The sequence below is a fragment of the Rhinolophus sinicus genome, chromosome 6 (assembly GCF_057876585.1).
Source record: "Rhinolophus sinicus isolate RSI-liver-muscle chromosome 6, RSI-T2T, whole genome shotgun sequence".
In the NCBI taxonomy this organism is placed as follows: domain Eukaryota; kingdom Metazoa; phylum Chordata; class Mammalia; order Chiroptera; family Rhinolophidae; genus Rhinolophus; species Rhinolophus sinicus.
Window position 1 is genome coordinate 22,839,835 of NC_142506.1, and position 13,678 is coordinate 22,853,512.

Below are 13,678 nucleotides of genomic sequence, written 5' to 3' on the forward strand. Positions count from 1 at the left end.
GCCAAGCTGGTGAAGGAAATGCTGGTATGGACAACAGTTTCAAAAGCCAAAGGGATTGATTTATCTCTGTTGAAGGTCAAGGGAAGCTTAAACTCACTGGTTGGCTCTTGAATGGAAGGGGAGCGCAGCAGGGTAAATTATGTACTAAGAGCTAGTAAATGTCAAGATTTGGCAAATGAATTTTGGTTGTGATGAGGTTCCATTATATTATGAATCTGCATTTTTAATGAAAGAAGGGGTTTCCAAGACTTAGAAAACACCAGAGAGAAGGAATCTTAGAGGCTGAGCCTTATGGTGAGAGTGAATAGGAAAAGGAAAGACCAGAGGAAAATAAACCGGGACAACAGAATACAATGTTTCATGCATTTCACATGTGCCCAGTTAAGTAATGTGAGACCCATACTTTTCAATTGTATAAACTTTGCACCGCAGACTTCCCCCACACATAAAGCCTGCTGACTGTGTGTGCTAAACTCTGGTGAATAGGTCAGAAGGGGAGCCAACGAAGGAGAAGGGAGTCACCAGCTGTGTCAGGACAGGGATGCTATTCTCTAGAAGCAGTCTCTGTACAGAAAGCTCTCTTTAGGGGTAAAAATGAAGACTAATTAAAGAGTAAGCAAATAACATAACAAGAAACACACCTGGAAGAGCCTTTAGCCTGACTGTGATGGCAGCTCTCTGACCCTTAGCTACAGGCAGGGCAGGATGCAACCAGTTTCATCCTGAAGCTCTTTAGTTAAGCTGAATGTTCTGAATGGGACTACCTAAGGGCTTTGGCAATTCTGAGGGAAGAAAGGACCTTCCCCTCAATGTCTTAAAAACCTACCTTGCCAGAAAAGCCAGTAGTGGGGCTGATGAATTCGTTTTGCATTTGGACTCACAAGTCAGAACCGTTTTCCTCCCAGTCCTGAGGTTTCCTTCAGTCTTACCTAAAGTTAATACAAATTATATTTATATTGCACTTGCTATTAAAGACGTCAGGAGTATTTCATTTAGTTTTAAAACCGCAATCCCTATTATCTCCTGAGGGCTATTACAGAAAGTGAATGGCCATATTTATTACCAGAATTAGGAAATTTGGATAGAGACTCCTTATTTAGGCCAGGCACCCAAGGCCACGTATGAAGTTGGAAAAACGTGTGGCTATAGCTGTCTTCTTTCCAGTTTGGGGCCGGTGTTGCCTTAGCTGCCCAAAGACAGGCTGTGGGAGCGAAAGGAATTTTCCAACGGAGCAACTGGCCTAAAGGGCACCTGAGGTCCACGCTGTGGTTTTCAGTAGTTTACATCTCCAGAGCGGGGACAGTGTAGTCATTACCTGGAGTGAATGAACACCGCCAGGCAGACTCTGGCCTCAGGCCTGCAGCGGCCCCAGGATCCTGGATGCGCGAGAAGTGGGTCGTGCGACGCAGACGCTCCCGCCTTTGGGTGTTTCCTCTACGGCGGGAACCGGGGCTTCTGCAGTGCGCCGCCCCGCCCCGCCCCGAGTGGCTTCGGGAAGCAGAGCCTGCGGCTCAGGCGGTGGGGGCCCTGCGGACAGAGACCGATCCTCCAGGTCCGCAGAAGGGAGGTCTTTCCTGGGCAGGACCCGGGTGACCACCCCGTGCAGCCCTTACCGCGCCCGCGTCTCTGCGCGTCACCTACCCGCGCGGGCATCTTTGGTCCCCCGCCTTTCTCCCCACTTGGTTTGCAGCCCGAGCCGCGGCTGGGTGGCTGCAGAGGCCGAGGGGCCTCCCGGACCCAAGCGCGCGGGCGGCGAAGGCACCACGTGTCCGGCCAGGGTTGGCGCGAGCGGAGCCCCGCTCCGCGAGCCTGAACGCGCACCAGCTGTGGAGTCGGGTCGCGTCCGCACTCGCACCTGGCCCAGCCGGGCCGCGGTCCCCCGGGCACGCGGAGGTGCCTCCTCCGGGACCGTACGATGGAGACCTTCTGGGAGAGAAAGGGTAAGCCCTCTGAGAAGACCAGGGTAAGCCTTCTGGGAAGGCGCTGCTGTCAGTGCCCGCGGGCACCGCAGGGTGACTGATTCACTGCAGTTCAATGAGGTGGAAACGGACCCTGCGGGCCCCGGGACTGCCCCTTCCAGTGCGGGAGAGGGGTAATCCAGTGTGCTCCAGGGTCACGTTGCAGGAGGTCCTGGAAAATGAGGACCTTCAACCAAGGAAGCCTAGGGGACCGTGTCCCTAGTTGATTGGTTATTGAGATGGTTGGGCTGGATTCCCTGTGGCAACGGGTACGGTTGACTGGGCCCTGGGTTTTGGATCTCCCTTTACTGCTTGTCTTCGGGAGTAGGGCTTCAAAATGGTGCCTTTTGATAAAGAATGTTCAGTAAAAAATTGATGGTCTCCAAAGAGAAAACCTTGGTAGATCTCCCCAAAGGCATGGCTGGTCCAAAGTCCGCAGAGGACCCTTTTCAATATTTTGCTTCCTTCGGGATTTTCATACAATTATTTGAGCTGAGGAGGGAGGACCCATTTTTCATCAATGTGGTGTTGAAGTACTCATTTGATGAGCTCAGTAATCTCGATGCTGGGTGGCCTCAACAGGTTTGAATTGAAAATAAGAGTTAATTGTAGAAATGAAGCTTAAATTTGAAGCTTAAATCTGTAAGCTTAAATTTGGTGCATGGGAAGAGATTCTTAAAGCTTTAAGTGGAAGAAGTCACTTAGGGGAAACTGCTTTCCTGTTTTTATTTTGTTCTCCGGTGTCTTTGAGCAGAGTAGTGACAGCAAGGAAAGCGGAAACTTCGCTACTCGGTTCCTTGCAGGTCCTCTGGTCCTGACTAAGGAACAGCCCCAATGTCTGCATCTTCCTTCTCAGAAAAGGGCCAAATGTGAACCCCACAGTTCAGAATCTTAAACTTAAAAAGTTTCTGCTGCACCATTGCAAGCTCAGATACTTGGTCAGACACATTTTAGGGATGTTGGCTGCTTCTTTCCCAAAGGGTGCCCTTGGGGGCAAAGGAAGTTAGGTAATCACCGTGCCTAGTTTTCTCCACCTGTACATTTGGGAGAATGGTAGCACCTGTCCCCTTGAGAGATGGGTGCAAGTAAGATGTGATATTCACTCGCTTCAGATTTTAGGGCACGAATATATTATCATAATTTTAGCTTTTTGTTACTTAAGTTATTTGAAAATGACACTTTGAACACAGAATACATTGAAAATACGATTCAATCCTGGGTGATCTTCACATATTTAAATCATTTTGTAAGTTGGTTTGCATTTAATAGTTTTTAAAGTGATATTATAATTGAGACTAAGTCATCATAAGTTCTTATACACTAAAACCTGAGTTTAAACCTTTATTTTTATGAATGAGTTCCTGAGACTGGCAGAGAGTGAGTTGTCCAGAGGCATGAATTAGCCCTTAGTAGACTTAGCATCAGCCATTTCCTAACACCTAGTCCTGTGGTTTTCTCGTATTTTAGTTAAAATATGTAAAAGATAAGCATAAAGGAGTAATTTTTCACACTAGTGATTGGCAGGGCTTAGACATGGGGTGAAGGGATGTGTAACATAAGGGAGATCTTGGTGATGATGGAATGCTGTGTATCTTGATTGCTCGATTGTGATGATGGTTATACAAATCTACGTATGTGATAAAATGTCACAGAGCTGTAGACACATTACACTAATGTCCGTTTCCTAGTTTTGATATTATACTATAGTTACATAGATATAATCATTGCGGGAAACTGGGGGAAGTTATATGGGGCTTCTCTGAACTACCTTTGCAACTTTTTATGAATCTATCATTATTTTAAAAGAAGAAGCTTTTTTAAAAAAGTTGCTTTACTAGTACGTCAAACTCCAACATTGGCTATTTTGCTTAATCTGAATGTATAGAAAATACCTTGTTTTGCTATTTATACTATTTTAAGTGTGTGATACAAAACCAATACCTTCCTGCATGCTTATTTGATATTTTAAGAGACTGTGTGCACTTCTAAGATAGTACTTCTTGTGCTAGGGTATCAGTATATCCTGGAGATACTAAATAGCATTTTAGCAATAGATACTAATTTAAGGTTATTACAGTTTTGGAAAACAGAGAGGAAATATCTCCTTTGACTAGTTATTGTGTGTTTTTTTTTTTCTTTTTAATCTGCAAGAAAATACTAAAGTCATTCCTCCTTTACTTAGCAGGGTGTTTTCTGTGCTTTAGGTGATTAAAAGGGTAGATATCGCTGGGCAGAAGTGATGAGAGGAGACAGGCTTCCCATAGAAAGAAACTGATATTCATAAAGACTTCTCTCTTTGATAGAAATCAGGAGTGTAAATTAAGTTAATTAAGTATCTCAAAAGTCTGTTGTGGATTTTTAGAGCTACCTTCACCAACTCCAGGGTGTTTCCTCTTTGGGATTGGCCAGCCATGGCAGAAGCCCCAAACACCTAAATGTATTCCCTAAGGTAGAAAACTAAAGTTCTGGTGGTCCTGTTGACTGAGGTCCATACAGGTCCTGGCAAAGAAAAGGAAGGTTCTTGTATACACACTTCTGACCAAATAAACATCCTTCTCCAATGGAGAATACAAGACACTATTTCCAGAACTTCAGTTACTCGAGTACGCATCACAATTTTTACCATCCAAATAACAAATTATGCTACTTTTACTTAATATTATTATTTAAATTGACACACTATTTTCTATTTAGCCTTCATATAAGGAATAATATCCATGACATACCAGGTTTCGTATGCCAGTTACATTTCTTCAAATATGTAAGAATAAATATACAACTTTAAAAGACACATCTATAAACCACCGAGAAGCATCCCATGAGGTACCAGTAGTACAGCCAGCACATCAGGAATGATGTCCAATGGCAAGGCTTTGGGAGGTGCCCCAGACCCCGTGGAGGGAGGAAGTTCAGCCCCACAGAGCAGCTCCTGATCAGTGGTGTCACAGGAGAGAGAACTAGGTTCCCCCTCATCCTAGTAGCCATTTGAGAAATGACCTATTATTCCTTCTAGAAAAAAATAATTTTCATTAAGCTTTTTAAGTTATAAAATATTCCTAAAATTATTTGAGTCTTTATCAGAGTAGAGCATTTCAGCCAGTAAACTTAGCTCTGTAGAAGCTGGAAGCTGTATTTGGTTTTAATTTCTATAATTTATGGCAATGATTATTCAAGTTGTCTCCCAGGTTTAATCACCAGGTTGTCTGTATGTGGGCTTGTTCAGTCTCTCTTCTCAGTATGTTAACTCAAGTTTGCTTAAACTACAGCAGTCCCCTATTATCCATGGGGGTATAATCCAAGATCCCCAGTGGATGCCTGAAGTTTGGGGTAGTACCCAACTATATATATATATACAATGTTTTTTTCCTATACATATATACCTGTGATAAAATTGAATTTATAAATTAGGCACAGTAAGAGATTAAGAACAATAACTACTAATAAAATAGAACAATTATAGCAATATACTGTAATAAAAGTTATGTGAATATTGTCTCCCTCTTTCAAAATACCTTATTTTACTGTACTCCCCTTTCTTATGATGACGTGAAATGATGAAATACCTGTGTGATGAGATGAAGTGAGGTGAGTGACGAAGGCACTGTGACGTAGTATTAGGCTACTACTGACCTTCTGGCAGAAAGAAGGTAGATCTTCTCCGTCAGCTGATTCTGGATCAAGCCATGATAATGTCAATGGTTGGATGTCAGGAGCAAATGATGTCAATGGTTAGGGAAATTTAGTATTTTCCTACCGTGGTTGACCGTGGATAACTGAAAGCATGGAAAGCAAAACCACGGATAAGGAGGACTACTGTGTATGGTGTTTGGTTTGGTGTAGAAATCCCTTTGAAAAAAATGCGTTCATGAGAAAAGCCTTGCATTCTCAAAGGTAATTTTTTTAAAAAGCTATATGAGAAAAGATAAATAGATGGGTATGGAAGGACCATAACAGCATTCCTTAAAATACTTTCAAGGAACTTGAATTATTGTGCTTCTGCTGATTCCAAAATGAACTTTTATGACCGTCAGACTTCGGTGAAAATGTTTACTCATCAGAAAGGGAAAAAAAAAATTTTCCTTTTACAACGTGTGGTTTGCAAAGGCATTCTTCAGGGCCATGATTCTTTCCTATTTAATCTATTTTCAAGCATTAACATGATCTGTTGCTTCGTTTTTAACTTTGGTTCTCAAGAAACATTGGCATGCCTCTTGGACAATTGAAAAATATCTTAGACTTTACCTACCAGCAAAATCCAGATTTGAGAGGAAAGGCTGTTAATTCTTTGACTAAGACTGAAATCGATATAGGAGAAATAAACTCATTCACAACTTAAATCCTCCAGTTATTTCTGACCTTCTGTGTTTAAAAACCTAAATGACTTACAAAATCAGATGGGATTATTTTGAATACATGGTAATTTTTTTTAATATATTTTTTTTTTATCCCATCACCAATGCAGATAGAAAAGCAAGAAATTAGATTAGAATAGACTCATTCATCGTCTATTGCTAGATTTTACTATGTTTGTTACCTCAGTTTGAATTACAGTCTGCCATACCATGAAGGGATCTAAAAACAAAGACAAGGTGTTTTTCTTTAGTGAAAGTAATACTGATGTTGGAACATCCACTGTCAAATGACAGATGATTTCATCATCCTCACTAATTTATTTAAGTTTATGAAAGGCTAATCAAAGAAAATGTAGGACATTTGCTGAGTCGCCAAAGTATTCAGTATGTTGGTGCATGTAGAGTGTGCCCATAGATCCCAGGTCATACCTCTTGACCCTAAATCCCATCTGGTTTAGCTTTTTGCCCCAGCAGAATGGCAGGTGTATAATAAATATTTTAGAAAGAAAACTTAAGTGAATGGATAACAACACCCAATGGTCACACTGTCATGTGCTTTTCACCCAATGTAATTTCATGTCCAGTGCTGAATGCATAGAAAAATTCCAGAATGAAGTCCATACACAAAGAGACAATCAGATGGGAGTACCCATATAATTTAATGTCCAAACTGAGGCAAATAGAGAATTTAAACTCCATAAGAGCAGAGATTTTTGTTCCTATTGTATTTTTAGCACTTCGTGCTTGGCAATCGTAGGTTTTTAATAAATATTTTCAAAAAAATGAGTGAATAAAAGAAGACATGTATGTGTATATATACATATAAGTATATGCACACTTAGGAAAAAATATTTACATAAATGCAGAATTCCGCCCAGGATTTTTTTCCATTTGATCTTGTGAATTGCCAAATTGGGGTTAAGGTGAATACTTCTAGTGTAAGAGCAGTCCATTTCATCATTGGAAAGATCCAGTTATCCTTATATTGAGATCAAATTTGAACGTACCCAATTGTAACATCTCTATGGCCACCCAACCCAGAAAATCTCAATAATGACATGTGAAACTTTGCCAGATGCCTCACCAAGATCCATATGCTTCTCCACGTGTCCCATGCTGGCAGCCTATAGGCCAGACTCAGTCTACAGACCTAATTTGTTTTCTTTTAAAAACCAGGGGAACATTCATTAATAAAGCGTTGCAGTTAAAAAAACATTTTAATCAAGAAGATTCTGATAAAAATCCCAGATTTCCAACTGGCCTGGGAAAATAAATTATAACGTTAGAGTTGAGTAGTGGTAGCTGAGCACAAACCCTTCCATTCACAGTGCCCTTTATTGTTCCATTTGATAGTGCCCTGGGCCACTTAACTCATGTGTGTTAATCACCTGGACTGAAAGTAAGCTTCTAAAATTGTGACTTCTTTGTCCTAACTGTTTCTCACATTTACTAGTGTTCAACCTATCTGAATAAACTAACAAAAAAAACACACAAAAAAACCTAGGTTTTCCCAAGTTATTCTTCAGAGCTCAGGCTGATCTCTAAGTATCACTTTTTGCTTTTCTAAGTGCTCAGAAATCATCTTTTTATTCAATTTTTGCCAGAATATTGCCTAATATTTCATTTCAGTCTTACCAGTGTTTTAGAGACTCTGCTCTCTGATTTTTGAAACTCAGAATATATGCTTCGTTACTAGATTTCTGATCTCTTGGCATCTCTCCTTATCTCCAGGGTTCTTCAGAGACATTAACAGTGTTATCATAATCCTATTTATAAAGGTGAGATTTTAAAGCCTGGACATAATTTGTCTGTCAAGTGAACTAAATGCCTTAAAAGAAGTTCATATTTGTCCCTGGCTTAGCTAACCTTTTTAGTTTGGAGAACATTTTGCTTGATAGAGAAGCAAAAGAATAGCTACAAAGTTGTTTTCTCTTAGTCCTACATCAACATTAAATGAATGGTAACAAGTAGAGAGTTTATACTTTTCTTTCTCCAAGTGTTCCTGGGACCAGAACTTTGGATTTTTCAATTTTTCACACTAATGGTTACAGTACTTATTATAAAATTTAGCTCATTTTAAATTAATTAAGCACCCTGTTTTGTGTAACACATGGTGATGATGTGAGGGAGGGATTACAAACTAAGACTATCCTGAAAGACCCTCTAAGTTGAATCTATAAGATGAATGAAAGGTAAGGAAGTGACAAGTTATTGATGTCTCTGAAACTCTGGAATAAAAATATCAATTTCATCTCAGAAGTGCACACATTTTCTTATTCCCTGAAGAAAACTTCTAACCTTTGGTGACCCAACCAAAGACAGTTACCTGAGTTTAAAACCATAAAAATCAATTTAAGTTCAACTTACTAACCATGAGCATTTCTTTCCCAGGAGCGGGGCTGACATATTTTGTAGTACAAATGAAGAATGGGGTGGAAGGTAATATTAACCTGTTCTCTCCCTTCTTCCTTGGTTTAACTTGTGCCCAGGGAAGCTCAATTCATAATTTCGTCAATTTCATACCATTAATACACATTAAATTAACTTTAAAAGGTATGGTGTAAGAGTCTGAGTAGGAGCCATTAAACCTAATGACACTTGAATGCATTTATCACAGTGAAGCATGTCTTTTAAAAGGGCCATTATGCTTTTCCATATGATAGAAGGGGTTTGAAAGTGTAAACTTTTTATTATCCACCTGAACATTTTTTAGTATTCACTTGGTCCTTAAAACATATTAAAATGGCAGATGGATACTATAAAGTTATTTCTTACATTTTAATCTAAGAAGGACATTTCTTGTAGTCCCCAAGAGTAAGTGCTTTGTCCATGGTGCTGAAACTGGCTCTTCCTCTGTGGCCCCACTACAGGGTCCGATGGGGGAGGGGAAGGATTGATAATTTCTTTCAGTTAATGACTTACAAGAATACAAATATTGACTTAGAAATGAATGTATTGTTCAACTTTATAATCAGCATAGCAAGAAAATTTGCATACATTTCAAGTTTGTATGTTTGAATAATGTGCAACATGGAGGCTGAATTGGCAAATATTTGTTTTTAATTTTTTGAACTACTGTTTGGGAATTTTCATCATTTTGCTCCTACACTTCCTTTACTCATTATGGTATATCAACAGCAATAATATTCAACAGTTGTCAGTTTCTATTTGATTTCTCAACACACTTCATTTTGGATTTTCTTAGGCCCATAATAATACTTTTTCTCTTTGACTTGCTTTATATTCCTCCAGTACAACGAAAAACAGCATTAAAAAATGGTTTGAAGTTAAACTTTTCTTTATTTTAAAGCATATCTTGTTAACACATGGATAAATTACACTCTTAGTTTTTTTTCTTTTTCTCTCATGGCCTTAACTTTTTCATAGCGTTTTTTCATTTCATTATGCTATGCCTTGATCTACGAGTATTTCACTGCCTTAAGGAATTTCTTCCTATTTTTACAATGCTTGCTTTTATCTGCCAATAAAAATTTTGCACACCAGGGAGGAAAAAAAGAGATGAAAAAAATTCAAAGACACACATGACTTCCTTAATGGACTTTCACAAGAAGTGGAAAATTTCTTTTCTCAATGTCTCTAATATATCTTTCAAAGGAGATGAGGTAACACTAATGTGACCACAAATTTCCATCTGTTCAGATTTATACATTCATCCTGTGGCTTGTTTTACTAGTACACAAGGGAGGTTCCATTTCTGGGACTTATTTTTTCCCCCACCGGGATATTTAAGCTGGGAGCTTTGTCAGACCACATCAGTGTTCCCTGAGCAAGCAGGAATACAAACTACAGTTTTAGCATTAGCATCCTACTTAGAACAAAGAGAGGTGGCTGGAAGCACTACACACCAGTGCAGAATCTTCCGGTTTCCCTTTAGAGCAGGGGTGTCAAAACTGCGGCCTGCGGGCCAACTGCGGCCTGCAATCCATTGTTAATTGGCCTGCAGCAAATTCCAAGAATATATTTAGTTTACTTAAATAAACCAGTTGAGGCAATACGCACTTCACCTCGAGTGAGTGAGCCGGCTGTTTCTGTATTTTACCGCATATAGCCCTTGGTAAAAAACGTTGAAAAAAGTTTGGACACCCCTGCTTTAGAGGATAGCCACAGCTATCTGACTCTTGGGTTCATTTAAATGAACGCTTGGCTCCAGAACTGAAGCCTCATATAGCTCTTTATATTGTCCCTGAGCCAATGATTTTTGATTATTTCTTCTTCCCAGTAGGTAAGTTTGCTTGTGGAGATGAGGGAGGAATATTTGTTTTGCTGCTGGGGTTATATTTTTGTCAAAGATTTGTCATAAAAGTATTAAGGAAGATGTGGTTATCTAAACCACATTTTGTAAAATGTTGCTGATTTTTCCAGAGAGCCTAATTTGGGCAGCTGGAAGGGATCTGAAGAAAATTAAAGTTTCCAAGTGAACATTTCAAGAGCAAAAAATTTGCTCTGCCTGATTTATGATTCCTGCAAAAAAAAAAATACGAATCACGTACTATAAAAAGTAATCCTAATTTTTCATTTTGGTAAAATGTAACTTTCCTTTTATCAAGTCATACAAAACTATTTCCTGGGTTCTTCACTATGAGCATCTCTGATCTGGGTGACAAGCGGAGAACTGCTAACTAACTACAGTGGCATGTAGCCATTCCTGTACCTGCCAGCTAGCTAGCAGTTGAGTGAGGGATTGAGTTTTAATGAGTTTCTATCCACAGTTTATTCCAGACTGCAGGCTTTGCTTTAGAATGTAACAAAAAAAAATTATTTTGATCAAGAAGCATTTTAATTAAATTAATTTAAGTGTGATGTTAGTTGTTTTGCAGTTGTATAAAATGAATGCTTCCGTAGCCTATAAGCATTTATATATACGTGCTCTCCTGTTTGAGAGCTGTCACAAATTAGGATTAAAGTGTTTTGTCTGTTGTTAAGTAAAAGTGCTGTATTCTTTATTGCTGACCTCTCTAGTATGTAGATTTTCAAAAATAGCTACCATGAGTTTGAGTCTAGTGTACAACTTGATGAAGCCTCTTGCAGGTAAACAGGATTTAAATATAGCTGTTTTCCTATAGGCTCCAATCCCTGTTGGGATTAAGTGGATGCCAATTAAACTCCCACCTCAGCAAGGGGGGAAACGGTTGTTGCTGCTGCCCTAAGGCAGCTTTCTCTCCAGTAAGTTTCTGCAGAAGTGCAGAAATCTATCCCAAAGTGATGGTGATTATTGTGACTATACGAGTTATCTCTGTGCTAATTACATAGAGAGCTGTCATTCCTGTGCTGTCCCCAATTCCTCACACCCACCTGGCACCCCAAAGCTCATCTTATTTGAGATTATGTGGGTGCCAAAAGAATAGTGCCCTTGTTGTGGATGGAACCTAAGAACCATGTTTTCCAACCTTAGCTGCACATTGGAATCAATGTTTTTCAGTTTTCTAGGTAATTTTAAGATTTAGTCAAGGTTGAGAACCACTGCCTCAGAAAGAATTATCTTCCTGCATAATTTTTAAGAATGTTTTGCAACTGCTGTCTCCACCCCAGGCAGCAATATTGTATACTAAAGTGATTTATCTACTTTTGAGGCACATAGGGAGGTATCAATGTTGATCTAACACCCTTGAGTCACATGGCATAATGAATAAAATAAAATTCATAGGGGTGCAAATGTATTTAGCTTTAAGAATATAAAGGAACATGCTTTATCTAAATGCTGATGTATTTGGAGTCAGGTTGGAGAAGTAAAATTTAAAAGGGTGTTTAATTTTACTTTTCCGTATTTCAATATATCTATAACTAAATACAAAAAGAAATGATTGAATTATTTAGCAACACTTACTACCTTTCTCCAGTCCCTGAGGCTCATCTCAGCCTACAGTTTGGGAAACACCCAAGCCATTTTCCTCCTAGAAAACAAATGGCTACATTTATTACTTTACTTAGAGGGTATTGAAGGGTTAATGGGATAATGCATGTTAAAATGTTTAGCTTGGGGTCTGACACACAACTGGTGCTTAATCTAAGTTAGTTCTCCTCTTCCTTCAGCTTATTAATTTTAACATTAAAACACTCCAGGTTAACCTTCAGGCAATGGGTATGGAAAAACTATCATGTCTCATATATTATGTGGAATCATCTCTTGTTTTTTTTAAGTGGATTAAATCAAAGCTTTGCTTGGAGTATGATGTGTATTTCTTAGTAATTCATTTCAAAATAATTAAAGGAATTCCAAGTAACTAAGGAATCGTGCAGAAAATACAAGGTTTATTAATTTGCCTAAATGTTGTTAAAATAAGGAAATGACTGAAATGCATTCTTATATTGGTAATGATGGCAAGCGTACTACAGAAAACATTTTAAATTATTTGAGGTCTCTCATATTTTTTAATTGAAGAGTTACCAGGGATGAGTTTGCATATATTATTTTTAAAGTGTCTTAAATTCTTTTAGTTTTGTGAACAGCCATTGTCATTTATTGACACAAGTTCTTTAAAAGTTTTCCAACTCAAATCCTATCTCATATGTATAACACTTATCCAACCAAATACGTATTTCTAGCTCTTTTTTTTTTTCTTTATCTTCCTTAAGGGAGAAAAGGAGGGAGAAAGGGAGGCAAAGCAAGAGAGTGAGAGCGAGAGAGAGATTCTTCCACAATGTAGACTCCGAGATCTTAGCCAATTTAAATGTTGATAACAACTGATTGCTGCCAAAACAATCCCCTAAATGCCAAGCTAACACCCTCTTAATTATATGAAAAATCCCATTCCCTCTTGAATGCCATGTACACAGCTCAATTTATTAAGAAAATATTTGAGTCATTATTTATTAATAATTTTACAGCTTCTGGACATCAAGCTATAAATGTCAATATGGAAATTACTTATGCTTTTTCTATTTCAGTTGAATTCTCGTTTATATTTTGTGTGTAAAATAACATGCTATATTGTGAAATTGGAGTTAAAAAACTGCTATTGATATTGAGACCCCAGAATCTAAGTTGCTCAACTACAGCTTGTTAAATGCTCAGCAACCTTAAAATTACCAGCGTTTGCTACAGTCTTTCTCTTAATGATAGCTGACTACATGGGGACTTAATTTATTAATGTCAGTAAATGTTTTCCTGAGATAACAACTATGGATCTATCTCAGACATGCAGAAGTGAGGTGTGGGAAGAGGTGTTTTCTTTTTAACATTTTATTCATTACTGAAATTATATAGATGGTTCAGGGAAAAATATAATCTGAAATTAAGGAAAAATGTTTTCATTCATATTCTTAAATTACATAGTACATTTTAGCACCCAATTTATTAGTTCATTTTGACTTCATAAAACAGTTTGTCAAAAAGGTTTACACTAATAA

General features: G+C 38.6%; 2 protein-coding genes across 6 annotated transcripts in view; one reads left to right on the plus strand and one right to left on the minus strand.

Annotated features, from left to right (window-relative positions):
- Positions 1–3,909, minus strand: part of LOC109457602 (uncharacterized) — a 182,385-nt gene extending 178,476 nt beyond the window's left edge. The window contains exons 1-3 of the mRNA XM_088799299.1: positions 3,900–3,909; positions 1,642–2,073; positions 827–929 (exon numbers count right to left, since the gene is read on the minus strand). Of these exons, the coding sequence (XP_088655425.1) occupies positions 827–929; positions 1,642–2,073; positions 3,900–3,909 (545 nt within the window). The remainder of the gene's footprint in view (positions 1–826; positions 930–1,641; positions 2,074–3,899) is intronic.
- Positions 1,471–13,678, plus strand: part of SYBU (syntabulin) — a 108,842-nt gene continuing 96,634 nt past the window's right edge. For 2 of the 5 annotated variants that reach the window (XM_019750574.3, XM_074316732.2), the window contains exon 1: positions 1,789–1,940. The gene's annotated coding sequence lies outside the window, so the exon portion shown is untranslated. Of the gene's footprint in view, positions 1,941–13,678 lie in introns of all 5 variants that reach the window. The other 3 variants (XM_074316744.2, XM_019750576.3, XM_074316743.2) reach the window with 3 other exon arrangements.